The 16753-nt window shown below is 47.2% G+C and overlaps 1 protein-coding gene across 11 annotated transcripts in view; it reads left to right on the top strand.

The window, feature by feature from the left end:
- PAPPA2 (pappalysin 2) overlaps positions 1-16753 on the top strand; it is a 472610-nt gene that overhangs the window by 186650 nt on the left and 269207 nt on the right. For 4 of the 11 annotated variants that reach the window (XR_013825115.1, XM_079905556.1, XM_079905564.1 and 1 more), the window contains exon 2: positions 3477-5328. The exons of 6 other annotated variants lie outside the window; for them this stretch is intronic. Coding sequence is in view for 4 of the 5 variants with exons in the window: in XM_079905556.1 (XP_079761682.1) it covers positions 4413-5328 (916 nt within the window). In the remaining variant the exon portion in view is untranslated. The remainder of the gene's footprint in view (positions 1-3476; positions 5329-16753) is intronic. One more of the 11 variants, XM_079905555.1, reaches the window with a different exon arrangement.

The raw sequence follows: 16753 nt of genomic DNA, 5'->3' as shown, positions 1-16753 counted from the left end.
GGGGTTTACTTAAAGAAACAAGGTTGCACCCTGGCAATCTAAGTTTTCTCAGTGTGTCCGATCACTAAGAGTGAATCCCTTCACTGTGTGCCCTTTGTTTTCTGTGTGTAAAACCAAGCCTCTTCCCCATTTTATAGTGTGTCCCTTCACCTGCCTCTCTGACTCCTTTATGTTTAACCATCATGGATCTAACTGCCTTCCTGGTCTCCATATTTTATGTGCCTCACCACCCCTTTCTCTTTTTCTCTTCCTCTCTGTCTCATTCTTCCCTCCTGTCTTCCCTGCTTTTCTTTTTCAGTCCTTTCTCCTCCCAGACTCTTGTCTTTTCCCTTCGTCCCCCTCCCCTCCCCCTTCCATTTCTCCCCTTTCCTCTTCCATCCCTCCCCTCCCCCCTCCCTCCTATCCCCCTTTCCTTCTTTCCTCCCTCCTCCCTCTTCCCCTCCTCCTCTTTTCCCCTCGCCCCCTTCTGTCCTTCTCCCCTTCTCTCCTCTCTCCACGTCCCCAACTCCCCATCCCCTCTCCCTCTCCCCTCTCTTCCCTCCTTCCCCTTTCCCTCCCTCTCCCTCTCGGTCCTTGTTTATCTGTAAGCTCCAATTTCTTGCCTTATAGATTTACCTGCAGAACAAGACACCGCTCCTCTTGCAAAAACTGTTTAAGAAATCCATATCCTCTCCCTTCATTCCTTGGGCATTTCAGAAATGATATTCCTCCCCCAACTACCCCCGTCAAAATAAAATAAATTCAGCCAGCTCCTGCTGTGTGTCCTTAAATCCATTCCCTCTAGCTTCGCTGGTTTGAAAGCCTGTACCCTAGAAGGGGCCTCCTGCATTTGCTGGCAACCCTGCTCGAGTCTGATCGCCACAGATAGTGCTTTGGAGTGAAAAAAAGGGGGAAAAACCCTCTCGTTGGAGATTTCAAAACAGATTCTACCAGTTTTCAAATCTGTGCACTTGTGGAGTGGCAGGGTTTGGGGAAGAGGCGTAGGAGACTTGGGGTGTGGGTGTTTGTCATAAACAAATAAGCCACAGAATTTATACATATATATAAATGTGCGTTTCCTTTGGCATGTTTGGTGTCTTTCTCCCTGGCATCCAGGGTGGGTGGTGTGCAAGTCTGACTTCTCTCACCCTTTGGCTGGGGTCTGGTGTGTGACCGTGTGCGATGGAATTGAGGAGGGGGTTGCTGGGTTTTTGATGATTCACTTGACAGATTATTTGAATCCAGCCCACCTTTCCGCACATGTCAAACAGATGGGATCATTGTTAAAGCCTTGGGAGAGCCGTGGCTGAGCGGTGGGTAAGGCAGGGAGGGGAAGAGAGGAGGGGGACCGAGGGGAGAGGGGGCACCTTCCAGTAGCTTTGTGTTTTCACAGGTTGGAACTGACAGGAGCCCTTCTTCCCCGTGGGGGGTATTTTGGGGGCATGGGGCTGATGAGGGGTGGGATGGAAAGGAGAGAGAGAGGTGGGGTGTTGGTGGGCAGGGTTATGATGTCACAGCAAAAGTTACAACAGGAGGAAAACACAGAAATGGTTCAACATTTTTTTTTAAACTTTGGACTGCCAAGAGCTGAAGGAGAGTGGTGAGCAAAGGAATGAAGGGGAGAAGAGAGAAACTAAACTGGAAGCTTGAGTTTCGTGTAGCTTCTTGAAACCTTATGAATGGATTACTAGCAGCTGAGAGCCAGGAGAGACCTATAGGGGATGCAAGATCATTCACACACTAAAAGGGGGAGAAAAGCACGGCGGAACTCTTCTTCCTTGCTGTGTTAGCCCTCCTTCCTGAAATGAATGGTATGAAACCTTTTTCTGAGGGTCCTGGGGGTGGCATGAGGGAGGGGGGAGTTTACTTCTTTTCTTACCTGGGTATCTTCCCTTCATTTCAACGAAGGTCCCTCTCCTTCCTTCCCTCCTTTCTTTCCTGGTTTCTCTCTCTATGTCTCTATCTCCTCTGCTTTTCTGTCTTTCTCTGGAATCTCCCCCTACCCTCTACCAAAGCCCCAATTTCTGTTGAGCTGCTTCGGGGTGAGGGGGAGGGAAAAGGGCTGAGTCAGAAAAGTGAAGGGAGACAGAGAGATGATAAGAGGAAAAAGGACAGTCTAGGATTGAGGGATTTCTGTGTAGTGGTATCCACGTGCCTGGATGGATATCTTCTTTGGGGACTTGCTTTGAGGCTTCAGTGGATGCTGCTTAGGGAGACAGGGCATGCCAGGGATGGGGTGCTTAGGATACAGCCTTCTTAAAGCACGTAAGCCAGTTATTAGCCAGAGGAGAGGAGTTTAGAAGATGATGGGGAGACCCAAGGCAAAAGAGGCAGTGTGATCTGACTCCAAAATATGTGGGCTGCATGTTTTATATGTGGGCAACACAAGCAGTGATTTTAGAACTGTAAGTGATTTTTCTTACTATGGAATGAAGGACCCAATATATTTCTCTACCTGTTTTGTACTCACCTGTGGTCAAACATCCTTACCTGTGTTGAGAATTCAGAATCATGCTGTGTGTGTGTGTGTGTGTGTGTGTGTGTGTGTGTGTGTGTGTGTGTGTGTATACACGCACTTGTGTTTAGGCGGTAGGACTCTTTGAGATAGCTTACATCTAGGCAAACATTATTATGGAGGTTAAAATCACATTATTTACTTCCACATTCTATCCATTCATTTCAAATCAATTTAAAAAATAGCTGCTTGGGTCTAGCTGTTTATTTTTGTAATTTACTTATTTTGAGCATCTCTTTTGTTTATTTGCTCACTCAGCATATGGTGACTTTTAGTAACTTCAGAGTGAGAAACTTGAGCGAGAATAAGAAGACCTGTATCGCACAAATCCACGGCATTTCCATTGAATGCTTCTTGCAGCAGGATAATTGATTTCTCCTTTCCCCCAATGTCTCATATAAAGTGAATTTGGGGTATTGTTCTTTTAAATCCCAAATGATTGAAATAAGAAGAAATATAGGAGGTGTGTGGCAAAACAAAAGAAAGATGCAAGTGGTCCCTAAAAGCCTGGTGTGGATTTATCAGGCAGTAAGCAAGTCTGTTCACAACACATGTGTGAGAGAGAGAGAGAGTGTGTGTGTGTGTGTGGGGGGGGGGGGAGAGAGAGAGAGAGAGAGAGAGAGAGAGGGAATACACACAGAAAAGAGTGCTCCAAAACAGTATTGATTGTTGGCTATTGATTGTGTAGGCTGCAGCTGCTGGAAGAGAAAGCAGGAAATGTTTACTGGGGAAACCAAGAGTGGCGTCTGTCCCCTGTGCCTCAGTGAGGTGGGGAGGTTTTCAGGAGGGAGGAGGGGACAGGGAGTAGGTGGAGAGATGCACCGAACTTATTAGCTTTGACATCATCATTGTCTTTAAATGAAACAAACAAGAAGAGAATTACAGGCAGAGAGAAAGGGAGAGAGGGGAGCAGGAGGGACTGGAGAGAACAGGTCCCCTGAAGGCTATGCTCTTCTTCTCGCTCTCTTTTCCATCTTCCCAGGGACCCACAAGACTCACAGAAGGTGAAGTCAAGGGCTCTCAGACTCATAAGGTTACTAGGACACCAGACTGGCACCCCAAAGGAGAACTTTACGGAGACTTACAACACAGCAACAAGTTAGAAGGGGATAAAAAAACAAACAAACAAACAAAAATCCTTTAACACTCACCAACCCCAAGCACGGAGCTGAGGGAAGCATTTTGACCTGCACAGGCAGACTGGAGGCTGGATGGAGCGCTGGCTGAGGAGGACATCTGGAGAGTGAAGGTTAAGTACCAGCTGGGATTTTTGTGCCCCCAGATTCTTTTTGGCTTTTTAGATAATAAGCATCAAATTCTGTGTGTCTGTATACCAGTTTTTCTAGCAGTTTATTGGAAGGTGGATGTATTTGAGGTTAAAGACTACAAAGAGAAGGTAACTCCTAGGGAAGGAAGAAGGAGAGAGAAAAGAAAATTAGAAGCTAAGATTCTTTGGAATGACTTCAGGTAGTGAGCGGTATGTGTTTGTGAGTGAGTGTGTATTTGACGGGCTTTGGCTTATGCCCATGTGTCCCTCTTCTAGTATCAGCGAGGGGAGGGGCTATTGAAGAAAGAAAAAGAGAGAAACCTGAGCTCTCTGGAAGAAATTCATAGGAACCCAGAGAAACGAACTTCATTCTGCAAGGACTAAACTAGAGCGAGGAGAGAGAGGTCAAGGGAGAAGGGTGAGGGAAACACATACGGTGGGTGAGGTACAGAGGCCACGCTGGCCCAGCACCCAGCGCAGGTAGCCAGAAGAGGTTCTCTTTTGGGGCTGCTTGAAAAAGTTTGGTCCGTGAACAAAACAGTTTGCCCGGTGACTGTGAATCTACTGCCAGCTCTCTTTCTCTTCTCTCCATCACCCTGGTGTGGTACCCAGAAGTTGACTTCTGGTTCTGTATAAAGAGCCAGCGGAGGTATGATGTGCTTAAAGATTCTGAGAATAAGCCTGGTGATTCTGGCTGGGTGGGCGCTCAGTACTGTCAGCTCTGAGCTGGGCTGGACACGCAAGAGATCCTTGGCTCAAAGAGGACACCTGAATCAGGTGCTGTTGGAAGGAGAACGCTGTTGGCTGGGGGCCAGGGTTAGAAGACCCAGAGCTGCCCCTCAGCATCACCTCTTTGGGGTCTACCCCAGCAGACCTGGGAACTACCTGAGGCCCTACCCTGCGGGGGATCAAGGAACGTACCATGCAGGGCGCAGTAAGCCAGACGCCGAGGGAATGGCTGTGAGATCTGTTCCCCCAGACCTGACTGGAAGTGCAGGAGTGACAAGTGAGGCTGAGTGGCCAGCTGCCCTGTGGGTAGAGGATGGTCCTATTGGGCAGTCGGAGCTACTGGGAGATGATGACACTTATCTTGGCAATCAAGGATCCAAGGAGCCTCTAGGTGAGGCTGGGACTCAAGAGCACGGAGCCTTGGCTGCCGCCAAGATCACCACCTTCCCACGCCAGAAGGAACCCGGACCAGAGACCCAAAGGAAGGGCCGGACCAAGACTAGGCGGCGGCGCCAGGTGGCGAAGGGGCAGGCAGGAGGTGTGCAGGGAGACCCCAGTGTTGTTCCCCGGCACTTCCAACCTTGGTCTAAGCATCCCCTTATGCATGGGGTCAGAACCAGCTCTTCGGAGGGCGGCATCCAGAATGGTGGAGGGGACCCCGACTGGGAAGCAGAGACCTTTAGCCCCCAAGGAGGATTGCCTGTTTTGTACTTCTCTGGGAGGCGGGAGCAGCTGTTGCTGCGTCCAGAAGTGCTGGCTGACATTCCCCGGGAGGCGTTCACAGTGGAAGCCTGGGTGAAACCGGAGGGAGGACAGAACAGCCCAGCCATCATTGCAGGTAATAACCCACTCCTGGGCTTTCCGTAGTCCGCGGGGGTAGGGTTGGCTTCCTTTTTTGTTGAGGTTAGACTTTGGGGGCAAGGAGGGGAAAGGGACAGAGCAGGAGGGCCAGGGAGGGCTGGCTGAGCAGAGAGGGGGAAGGGCCTTTATTCATCTGCGCAGCAGGATTCCAGACATCATCTACCTTAATGACTCTGTAACCACAAGAGCATTTGTCCCTTGTATTGATCTCATGTGGTTCTATACATTGTGCTGGCACTTAGGAGACCTCCAGCTCACTCTCTTATCCCTCTTTAAAGGGGAAGATCTCTGGTTCTTTGTCAGTGGGGAAGAGGTGTCACACTCCATTTCTCATAGTCCAGTATGAGATACCCAGGCAACTTTGAAACTACATGAAAGTGTAAAGACCTGGGCAGCGAGTCAAGCCTGGGCTGGGCTAGGCGGCAAGAGAACAAGGCTGCCAGGTACACAGCCAATGGGTCCTGGTTGGTTTCCTTTTCTCTGAGCAGCCCTGGGATGTAGCAGAAAGCTACTACCTTGTCCAGGTCCTTGAGTCCCCTTTGCTTTGTCCTAAAAATCATGAGTGAGTCCAGCCTAGGAAGAGCAAGGTCTGCTGGAAAAGGTGGGCACTCACAAGCCAGGACCCTGGCTTCTTGCCCTGGCCGTTGTAAAAGGGACGTAAAATGCACCTTGTATAACTCTATGGTGTTAATCAGGGGCAGTGTTTGGGAACACTACCCACATTTATTTTACTCTATACCCAGATCTTGGCTTTCATGGGAAGTCACCCAGAAAGACAAAGAAAAGAGTGGGGTTAGGAATGTCTCCTTTGTCTTACTTCGATGGTGGGGGGATTGGTTTCAGGCAAGGGGTGGTTGGGGGTTAGATGTGATACTTCATCATTCAGTTTCCCATTATCCCTCTGGAGCCCCCCCGCCCCGTGACAGAACCTCACACAAGGCTAGGCACCTAGTAGAACCATTGAAATCTTATTAATCTGGATTGTCTGCAACACCGTTTGATGTTTGCCAGTCCTGTGACATCGAGGGGGTAACAGAAGGAATGAGAGGTATGCCAGAGGCAGACTGGGAATGGAACTCCAGAACCCCTCAAAGACTTGACAGCTCCCCGTATTAAAAACTTCTCAGGTTACTGGATGCCTGCAAATAAGTTTCAGACTAGAGAAAGAAATCTGGAAGGAGGGAGCCTCTTGCAATGGGGTGTTGCTGGAACATCCCTTCCGGACACGCTGTCTCCCCCTCTTTGGCTGTGATTTCTCTTTTGGAAGCTGGGATTCCCAGACACTGAGCGCTCTAGAGTCTTGTGGTTTTGCGTGATTTTATTTTGGGGTGGGAGAGGGTGAAGGGAGGGGATAGAGAAGGGGCTGGGCTGTAAGATAGGTGGGGGCAGAGAAAGAGTAGAAGGAAATCCTTATTCTGGGGCCAAATGGAAGAAATAATGAGATGATTATCTGATCAGAGTTGGCAGCTTCACAGTTTTTCCCAGATGACATCTTCTTGCTGCCTAATCTCACTTCCTAGTACCCATCTGCCAGGGAAACTGTGTGCTTGCAGTCTAGACCGGGGCCTACCACTCTGCTTACCCCTCCTCTGGCAGTAGCGGCATAGGGACCTGGGATCAGTTCCCTGGCTCAGAAGAATCAGAGAAGGATGCAGCAGGAATATAGGAGGGAGGCTCTAAGAGACCAGTGCTTTGAGTTGTTAAAACCCAAAACCTGAGGGAACAGATTCTGGACAGTGGATCTTTCCATCCCTTTTATGTCCTTCTGTCTCATGCTCTGCAACAGGGAGAACAGGGTCAGGATTTGATTCCAATTACAGCCTTCCTTGATGCACCTCCTCCCTCACCCCCCTGCCCCGCAAGCCCGTACCTCTCCCTCCTGTGCCCACCTCCACCCTGCCACAGCACACACTCAGATCCTTCTCCAAAGTGCCCATCTGAATCCTCATAACCTCCCTAAGCGTGTAAAATTAGGCAGGAACTCTTTCGCAGACAGTCTAGCTTCGGAGGTTTCTTTCTCTTCAAATCAAAGTGTTCCTGGAGGTGTGCTGGTATTTCCCCTATAGGTCCACACCAGGAAGGTGGAAGGGCAGGAAATATGCAGGTCTGTCTCCTCTCCACCTCCCACCCTGTATCTCTGTTCAGATTTGTGCACATCAGAAAATATTCAGGAGAGATTTAGGGTAAAAGTCTGGGGGCTGGGAACAAGGCTTTCATTCTTTAGGATTCTAGCAACCGGGTTCCCAAGGACATAGGCATCCTTGTCTGCTCATTGTGCTCAGCTCCGTACACTTCCTCTGGGGGCCCCAGGGCTGAGAACCATGAAGGGCCAAGGCTAGTCCCCACCCCCACCGCCCTCCTCCCGGAATAAAGGTCTCCGATTCACTAACTTACTCACTCCTACCAACAGATCAGCCCAAATTCCCTCTCCGACCCTAGCACTGGTCCTTTTATTTGGTCACTGCCCGCTCCTGGGCTGGTTGGCCTTCAGCTGTGCAGAATGACCACAACTGAATTGTGTTCCTGAGAGCTAAATACAATTCAACCATGGAAGTTCTGCTGCTTCACTGAGGATAACCCAAGATGCTGCAAAACTTGACTCCCATACTCTCTTCCAACAGCTCTCAAACCTCAGATTCTACCTACTTAACATAGACCCAGTTTCCCGGTCCTCCATCTACCAAACCTGGGGCATTTTCTCCTTGGCAGATATCTTAAGTGATTCAGCTGCACCAGCCCTTGTAGAGGAACCCCCCTGAGATTCCAGGAGACCTCAGGGAATACTTCCCACACAGGGCACTAGGTGGCAGCGTTGCTTCGTGCACAGGAGAGTAGGCGGTGCCTTGGAAGCCACGCAGTGGGGAATGTGTCTGGTTTCTCGGAGGGCTGTCCTTTCCACCCCCCCGCCCCCAGCCTCTGGGAGGTAATTAATCATCCCCTCCCAGAGCATTGTTGGTAGGCATCCCTTAGGGTCAGCTTCATACAAGTCTTTCCGCAGGGCCTATGTGAAAGGGCTAAAGTGGCATTCTTTGGGTTGTGACTAACTGGCACTTGTAAAATCTGGTAAAGAAAACAAAATCAACTAGAGTTACCTCCCTCCCCCCACCCCTAACTCCCACGTGCTTCCAAAATAGGAAGTTGGATTCTGGATGGATTGTTGGAATACTTTCATTTGGAGCCAAGGACAGTGCAGGCCTCACAGGCTTTCACGGGTAAGATTCTGGTCCCTGGAGGGGGAGTGATGGTGCTGGGCCCCCTGCAAGTTAGACCTTCTGAAGTTGCCAATCTCCTGTAGTTCTGACGTGAGGCAAGAGGGCCTAGGAAAAGACTGTGAGTGGCTGCTCCAGCGTAGGGGCCTCCATCAAAGTAACTACTCGGGGGCGTGGCAATTCAGGGACTTGTGGCCACCAAGGAGTAGCCGGAGGTCAGGATCCCATCGGGAGAGGCTGTTGGAACTCAGCAGTGGACTTAAGCCAAATTCTGTTCCATCCTCATGTGAAATCTTTAAGCTCCAGCACCCAACCCTGAAACCATCCTGTTTCTCTCCTTCTCAACTTCCTTTCCTCTCCTTCAACCCCAACATACACAGAAGAGGACCTTTTAATAGGTTCCTCCTCACCCCTAATTGATTTCAAATGTTCCCTGAAGTTGCCCAGCTGAGTAACCACCTGCAGCTCCAAGAGCAGGAGACTGAGTCAGTAAGTCCATGGCAGAACTGGAGCCCGAGCCCACGTTTCTTCACTCAACAAATATTTATTGAGTGCCTTGCCATGCAAAGCAGGGCAAGGCTCTGTGGGGAATACAAAGATGTCTAAGAAACTGTCCCTGACTGGAAGATGAGTTTTCCTTTTCTGAGGATCCAAGTTTCAGAGGACATTCCAGGGCAGAATTTGGGAGTCAGACAGACCTGGAATCAGACCCCATCTGACACTTAATCAGTGCTGCCACCTGTGGCAATCCATTAAACTTTTCTGAGCTTTGGTGTCCTCAGATTGAGAAATGAGACAATGTCTTGCAGAGTTGTTACAATGTTTAATTGAATCATGTATGTAAAGTGCCCAACACAGGCTTGACCGTGGAATTTATTTACGAAGTGGTATTAACAGCGGGAGGTGATCATGGCTAAGAGCAGTGTGTTAACCAATGCATCTTTGGTGTTAACCCACCAACCTGCAGTCCTTCCTCAGTTAGGATATTAATTTCTTAGGAATTTAGTGTTCTAATCTGTAAAATAGGAATGACGGTAGATAGGGTTTTTGGCAAGATGGTCTCAAGATGATTGAGAACACTGTAGAATCAGTGGCTTGAAAGGACTCTGTTTTTTTAAAAAATCATTTTATTTTTAGCGTGGGCAATACTATTTAATACATTGGACAATGGTCCAAGGCTTTTTCTGGGATCATACACTCTTCTGAGAATATGATGGAATCTATGCTCACTTTCCAGAAATATGTCCGTGTCATGCAGTTCACATAACTTCCAGAGCTCTCTGGATTTCCTGGTAGCTAGCATCTGCTGACCTTGTTTAAGGCGTATTTATAGCTTTTTTGTTTTGAATGACACCTGAGAAATGAGATTTCACAGGACGATGTAACAACCCCTTCTCCCAGTAAGGGGGTGGCGTCCTCAGGGTGAGGAGTTTTGTTGATGTGGGATGTGGAGCTTCACAGATTCACACACAGAAGTATCCACATAGATATAAAGAGAATTTAAAAGGAAGGCTGTGTGTGCTATGTGTGTCCAAAGCTGAAGCCTGTTTTTGTAAATAAAGTTTTATTAGAACCCAGCCACCCCCATTTGTTTGTGTGTTCTCTGTGGCTGCTCCCACTTTGAATGGCAGAGTTGAGTAGTTGCAACAGAGAATGTATGGCCTGCAAAGCCTAAAATATTTACTGTGAGGCCCTTTGTAGACTTTGCCAAATCCTGTTCTAGAGCATTACTTCTCAAACTTAAATATGCATAGAGATCACCTGGTATTTTTCTCAAAATGTCCTTGCTGCTATGGGAATACACCTGGCAGCGGATGCAATGAGAATGCCAACTCTGGGGCATTTCCTTGCCCAAGGACAGAGGTGCTGTGCTCTGAATCTGTCACTGCATTTCCACTGAGGCCACATGCCTTGGTGTGGCAGGGATAAGGAAAACCAGTTCCTGAGAGATTCAGATCTCCTCTGATAGTTGTCTCTGCCTTGAGGACTCGTGGTGGCCTTGCAGATCATTCTTTAGACTGTATAGCAGTTTACAATGCTTCCACTCCATCTTCTCTCTTCCACTCCATCTTCTCTCTTTCCTTCCTTCAGGTCAGACCTGTACCATGAACTGATGGCTCTCCCAGTCCTTTCAGGCCCCCTCCCTGTTTTCTCTCCTAGTTGTCTCTCCTAACAGAATCCTTGTATGTTGAACCCCATCTTGGCATCTGCTTCTTGCACTAACACAGCTAACTAACACAAATGCAGATCCCATTTCAGTAGGTCTGGGGGAACGTTTCTAACAGGCTCCTAGGTGCTGCTGCTGCTAGTATGTGGACCGTGATTTAAGCAGCAAGGCTTAAGACTTAAGTAGACTCGTGAATCTAGAGCAGGGTAGGCAGGCTTTCTCTGTGAAGGCACAGTAGTAAAAAATTTAGGCTTTGCAGGCCACGTAGTCTCTGTTACAACTGTTCTGTCGTTAGAGCATGCAAGCAGCCTTAGACAATATGTAAATGAATGAGCATGGCTGTGTTTTAGTAAAACTTTATTTTTAAAGACAGGTGGCAGTCCCAATTTTGCCTGTGAGCCATAGTTTGCCAGCACCTGGTATTCAGGACTCTTCCTGCATGCCATGCTTCTTCCATAGCCCTCTTTTTCTTTGCTTCCTAGTCCTACCCTGTCCAGGATAATACCTACAGAGAGACTGACAGTATCAGTGGTAGGGAAACACCTTTTATTCAAGTAAAAACAAAACTTCCCAGAAATTTCCTGCAGAAAACAAGTCCTGATGGTTTCTGTATGAGCATTCCAGATGGAGTTTCTGTTTATTTACAGTTGACCGTTGAACAACATGAGTTTGAACTGTGCAGGTCTACTTGTATGTGGAATTTTTTCCAATAGTAAATACTGCAGTACTACCTGGTCCGTGGTTGGTTGAATCTGAGGATGTGGAACCTGGATATGGAGGAACTGGGAATACGGAGGACTTATTATAAGTTATACATGGATTTTTGACTGCATGGAGGGTTGGTGCCCCAACCCTTGTGTTGTTCAAGGGTCAACTATATTTTCTTTCTTTATAAATGGCATATCGAGATAAAACTTTTATACCATAAAGTTCACCTGTTTAAACTGTACAATTAATGTTTTTTAGAATATTTGCAGAGTTGTGCAACTGTTAGCACAATCTAATTTTAGAACATTTTCGTTCTACCCAAAAGAAACACCTTACCCATTAGTGGTCACTCCCCATTTCCCTCTCCTCCTTCCCATATCCACAATAACCAGAGACAACCACTCATCTATGTTCTGTCTCTATAGATTTGGCTACTCTGGACATTTCACGTAATATGTGGTCTTTTGAATTTGGTTTCTTTCACTTGAGGTTCATCACGTTTTAGCATGCATCAGAGCTTCATTCCTTTTCATTGCTGAGTAGTATTCCTTAGACATGTCACTTTTAAAAAAAATCTCTTCTCCAGTTGATGGACATTGTGGTGGCTTCCACTTTTTGGCTATATGAATAGTGCTGCTAATGAATACCATACACAAGGGGATTTATGTTTTTATTTCTGCTGAGTAGGCATCTAGGAGTGGAATTGCATATGGTAACTATGTTGAACATTTTGCAATTCCCAGGAATGCATGAGGGTTTGGTTTTATATTTTGACCCACTAAAATTAAAAAGACTTCTGTGGCCTCATTGAAGACTGGGGCTTGGCCATTGCTTACATCTGGTAGCACCTGGGTAGTCTTTGAGAAATGTGATGTTGTCTCATACAATGAGTAGACACATGGACCTCTGTGCTGAGGCCTCTGCAATCAGAGGGGGGCCTTACTGGTTGAGATGGGAGCTGTCATCAAGCTCCGTCCTCCAGCTACTCAAGGGCATCCTAAGATGGCCCATTCTTCCCTGAACCTGACTCTGTATGGCAGGAGTTCTCCTTTGGCCTGAACTGCATTACTTTCTATGACTTTCCACGTGCATGAGCCCCAAATGACATGCACGTGGGGAACACTCAGCCCCTCAAAAGTCACAGTGCATCGGATTCTGATGCATCAGCTCCTTCAGGAAGAAAAAAAGAAGAGAACCAGAGGGGAGAAGGGAAAATAAAGGCCATATGGCTCCCCTATAATGTCCTGAACTTCTCCCTGGATTCCAGCTCTGGGTGCTTAAGCACTGCCATCTCCCTGTGGCCCACTCTGTTCAGGACCTGGTGCCTGACTCACAAGGATGAGATCTGGGATTCTGGAGTCATTCAGGTGTCTCGGGGTGCAGGTTGGGGAAGGAGACTCACTTCCAGGTGGCAGCACAGAAGTGTTTCCTCCGAGTGTGACTGTGTGATCATCATCCTTATCACATGGCAGCTTCAGGGCCTGACACCGCTTATTGCGCTTCCTGTCCTGATCCCCAGCTTCAGTTACTGTCTCCCTTCTTTGCGTTCGCAACCTCAGGGAGACAGTGCAGCGCGGAGGGGTCCCGGCTGATCCACATGCCACCATTGGCCGCTCTCTCCTCATTCTCTGTCGGCTGTGTGTTCTCTCAGTCCTCAGGGATGATGGAAACCTATGGGCACTCTCGGTGCAGTTCTTGGGTGGAGCACAGGTTGTCAGGCTGGAAATATTTAAGAGTAATAGGGGTGAAGCTGGAAAGTAGGAATCACCTTTGGCGGCCCAAATACATTCACCCATTTGCCCATCACTGGCAATGCTTTGTCTTTCTTCACCTTCTGCTCCCTCCTTTGTGCTCTACTTCATTGTTCCTCTGGGGCTGGCAGCCCATCTGAGTCATTCAGGACGTGTGTTCCAGCAGGCCTGCTCCTTCTTCTTCCCATCCTAGTCCATGCCTTGAGGAGGCAAAATAAACAGGAGAGGAAGGCAGCACGTTAGCTTGGATTTTGAGCCTGAATACCCTGAACATCCCTTAGCTTCGGTGTCTGCTGCCATAAACAAGTGCATAAATTCCATGCTTCTGGGCTCCAGTACATGGGATTAGGTTACCCTGGGGGCTCATCAGACCCCTTCCTGCTCACATCATACACCCCATGACCCTAGCACCTTCTAGAAAGCATATCTCTATGTTAAGTTTGTGTCCAAAAAACTAATAGCATCCCCTCCTTCTCGTTTTCATTACCTGCCTTAAAATAATCCTACTCTTTGGATTTTTTTAAAAAGAGAACATCCAGGAAATAAAGCCCAGTGGGCAAACAAAAGCATCCCAATTCTCTTTATGAGTCAGAAGTGAGTTGTAGAGAAAAGTTGTTCTGCCCAGATATACAATACGGTCACTGGAACCCAAAATTTCAGAGCATTTTGAAGTGGAAGCATTGCCATGGCAACCAACTGGAATATCAAGACCAGTCATTGCGGCTCAATTTTGGATCAGAAGTCCAGTTGCTGGTCAGAGTGGGAAGTCACAGAGCTTAAAACTTAATCAATCAGTTAGTGAATCATCATTCAAGCAGTGGCTCAGCATTTGCTAACTTTCATACAAGTAATTGCGGTACGTTTTGGGCAGGTTAGCAAAGAAACATACCTTTTTGGGTTTCTATTTGTTAATTCATCCATTCATTTATTCATTCATCCAACATTTATTGAGTTCCTATTAGGTGAAGTATCAGGCATTACGTCACGTGTTGGGGAATCAAGAATGAGCAAGGCAGGGGCTGTACCTGGAAGGTGCTCACTGCCCAGTGGGAGCTGACCTGTAACTGTACCATAACAGCTCGGCCTCTAGGAGGGCCAGTCCTGTCTCAGCGAGCCTGAGAATTCCTCGAGGCTAGAGAAGGAGAGCCAGAAACCAGAGAGACTGAAGGAGGCCTGGGAGGCAGCAGAATTGGGGAAAAGAGAGAAGGGTGGAGATAAAGTGTCAGATGGCATAGGAGCACCCACTAAGCCATCAGGTCTGAAGTGGGCTCATTGGATGAAACAGTTAGGAAATCATCAGAGGCTTTAGAGAGAGCAGTTTCACCCTGGAGTTGGGGGCTGGGAGAGGACTCCACATTACAGCAAATGGAGGTATGAATGGGATGGGAGGCTGTGAAGACCTAGAGCAGGGTCTAGCACACTCTGCAATGAAAGTGGCTATGAGGGGAAGGAGTAGGAGTCAGAAGTAGACACAGGTTTAGAGAGACTCTTTTAAGGTAGGAGAGATCCAAGTCTCAAGGTCTTGTAATAAAGCACTAGTAATCTAAAGTAGAAGACAGCATAAACACACAGGAGAATAAAGCAAGATGAGGTAGCAGAAATGGAAAGCATGCCCAGTTGTTTCAAGAAATTATTGAAAGGATTTTTATTGGACAAATACTTACATAGTTCTTTCTCTGAACCACATATGACTATGGTCACTTTGAAAATGTTAACTCACGAGCTCCTCAGAACAACTCAAGGAAGTGGATGGAGAAGTTGGAGCACAGAGAGGAATAGGACGTTGCCCAATGACACACAGCTGCTCGTGCTGCATCAGCATTTGAACCTGAGGGCTCCGTCCCTAGGGTCCATGCTCTTAGCCACAGTGCAAAGCTGTCTCTAATTTTTATGGAAGAAGCAGCAAGGAGCAAAGGGTCCCAACATGTCTCAGCTGAACCCTTCCACCTGTCTCATTTCTCCCGTTTCCTTGATCTCAGCAAAGAGCTCTTTCCACACAGGCCAGAACCCTGGGGGTTCTTGTCCCACTTCAGTACCCCTCACCCCTACCTTCCTCAACATCACATATAATACCAGGAATCACTCACCAAGTCTTGTTTGTTCTACCTCTATAATCTCATGTGGACCTGTCCTATTCATCCCCACAGCCAGTACACCAATCCTGGACATCTCTCACCTGAGAGGCCAATTCATTCTTCAGCTAATTGACTGAACTTTTTTTTTAAGCTTTCTCAAATACCAAGCGGCTCAAGTCACTTTCTGGCCTAAAACCCTTGAATGACCCCCATGTGAGCTCAGGATAAAGGTCCACTTCTTTAGTATGCCATATGGTACCCTACTTATGTCCTCAGGCTCATCACTGCCCTCTAGGGTGGATGCACACTCACACTCCCATCCATACACGTGTGCACATGTGCGTGCACCTACATACATACATACATACTTAAACATGCACATATATGCACACCACACACACACACATTCAAAACCACACACACACACACACACACACACACTCTTAGTTACATTCTAGCAATGCCAAACTACTAGCAGTGACACAGATACACCACTCTTTTCCCTGGCTTCTGACCTGAGCCCTTTGCACTTTTTCTCCTAACAAGAAACTACTCCCCAAACCCACATTCACTGAACTTACTTCTAGTCACTCTCTGGTTTTTAGTTAATATGATATCTCTTCTAGAAAACCTTCCTTGGTCTCACTGATATAGGTTTGTTCTCCAGTGAATTCTCCTAACACCTTATACTCAGCCTTATCAAAACACTTAGGTCAACTTACTGCAAGTCCCATCTTACTTTTTATTCATTCAATAGATATTCTTTCAGCTCCTACTGTGTGCCAGGCACTGTGCTGGGGACTGATGTTAGACAGATATGGCCCTACTGCCACACTATTTCTTTCCAAGGCTAACTCCCCCACTGCGCTGCTTGAGGTCAGGGGCTGTACTTTTTTCATTGCTATATCCATAGCACCTAGTGCATTGATAGCAAATAAAACTCATCCAATAAATGTTTGATAAGAGGATGAATGAATGATTGAACAAACACAGGGCAAGATTTAGTCTTACAAACTGTGAAGTGAATTTTTCTATTTGGAAGTAGGCACAGGAAAACATGGTAATCTTTAAATCCTATTGATTTGGAAGATGGCTACAATGTTTGAAATTCACTCGAAGATAACTAGAAAGGGTGGTTACCCTTATCTTCCACCTCAACTTTCCCTTCCTCAGCCCACCAAATATATCTATACTTGATAAATATTGACCAGGAACTAGTCTCCTAGAAGAATTGGGTGTAGTTGCAACTTGATTATTTCTAAACTTTCAGAAATTATCTATTCTATTTATTTGCTTCTTCTGGTTTGTATGCATTGTCTCTTTCTCATTGTCCCCCTAGAAATTTTGTTTTGTGTATCCATCTGTTCACATTATTCCTTGTGGGAGGGGAAGGAGAGACTGTTCCTAGAGAAAGTTAATTTTGCCAGTCTAAAAAAAAGAGGACAACAGGTGGCCCGGAAACAGGAAGTACCTAGCTCAATTTGTTTTTTAA

This window comes from Stenella coeruleoalba (genome assembly GCF_951394435.1).
Source record: "Stenella coeruleoalba genome assembly, chromosome: 1".
NCBI lineage: Eukaryota > Metazoa > Chordata > Mammalia > Artiodactyla > Delphinidae > Stenella > Stenella coeruleoalba.
Note: the sequence above shows the minus strand (reverse complement) of the source record. Positions and strands in the feature narration are given on the sequence as shown.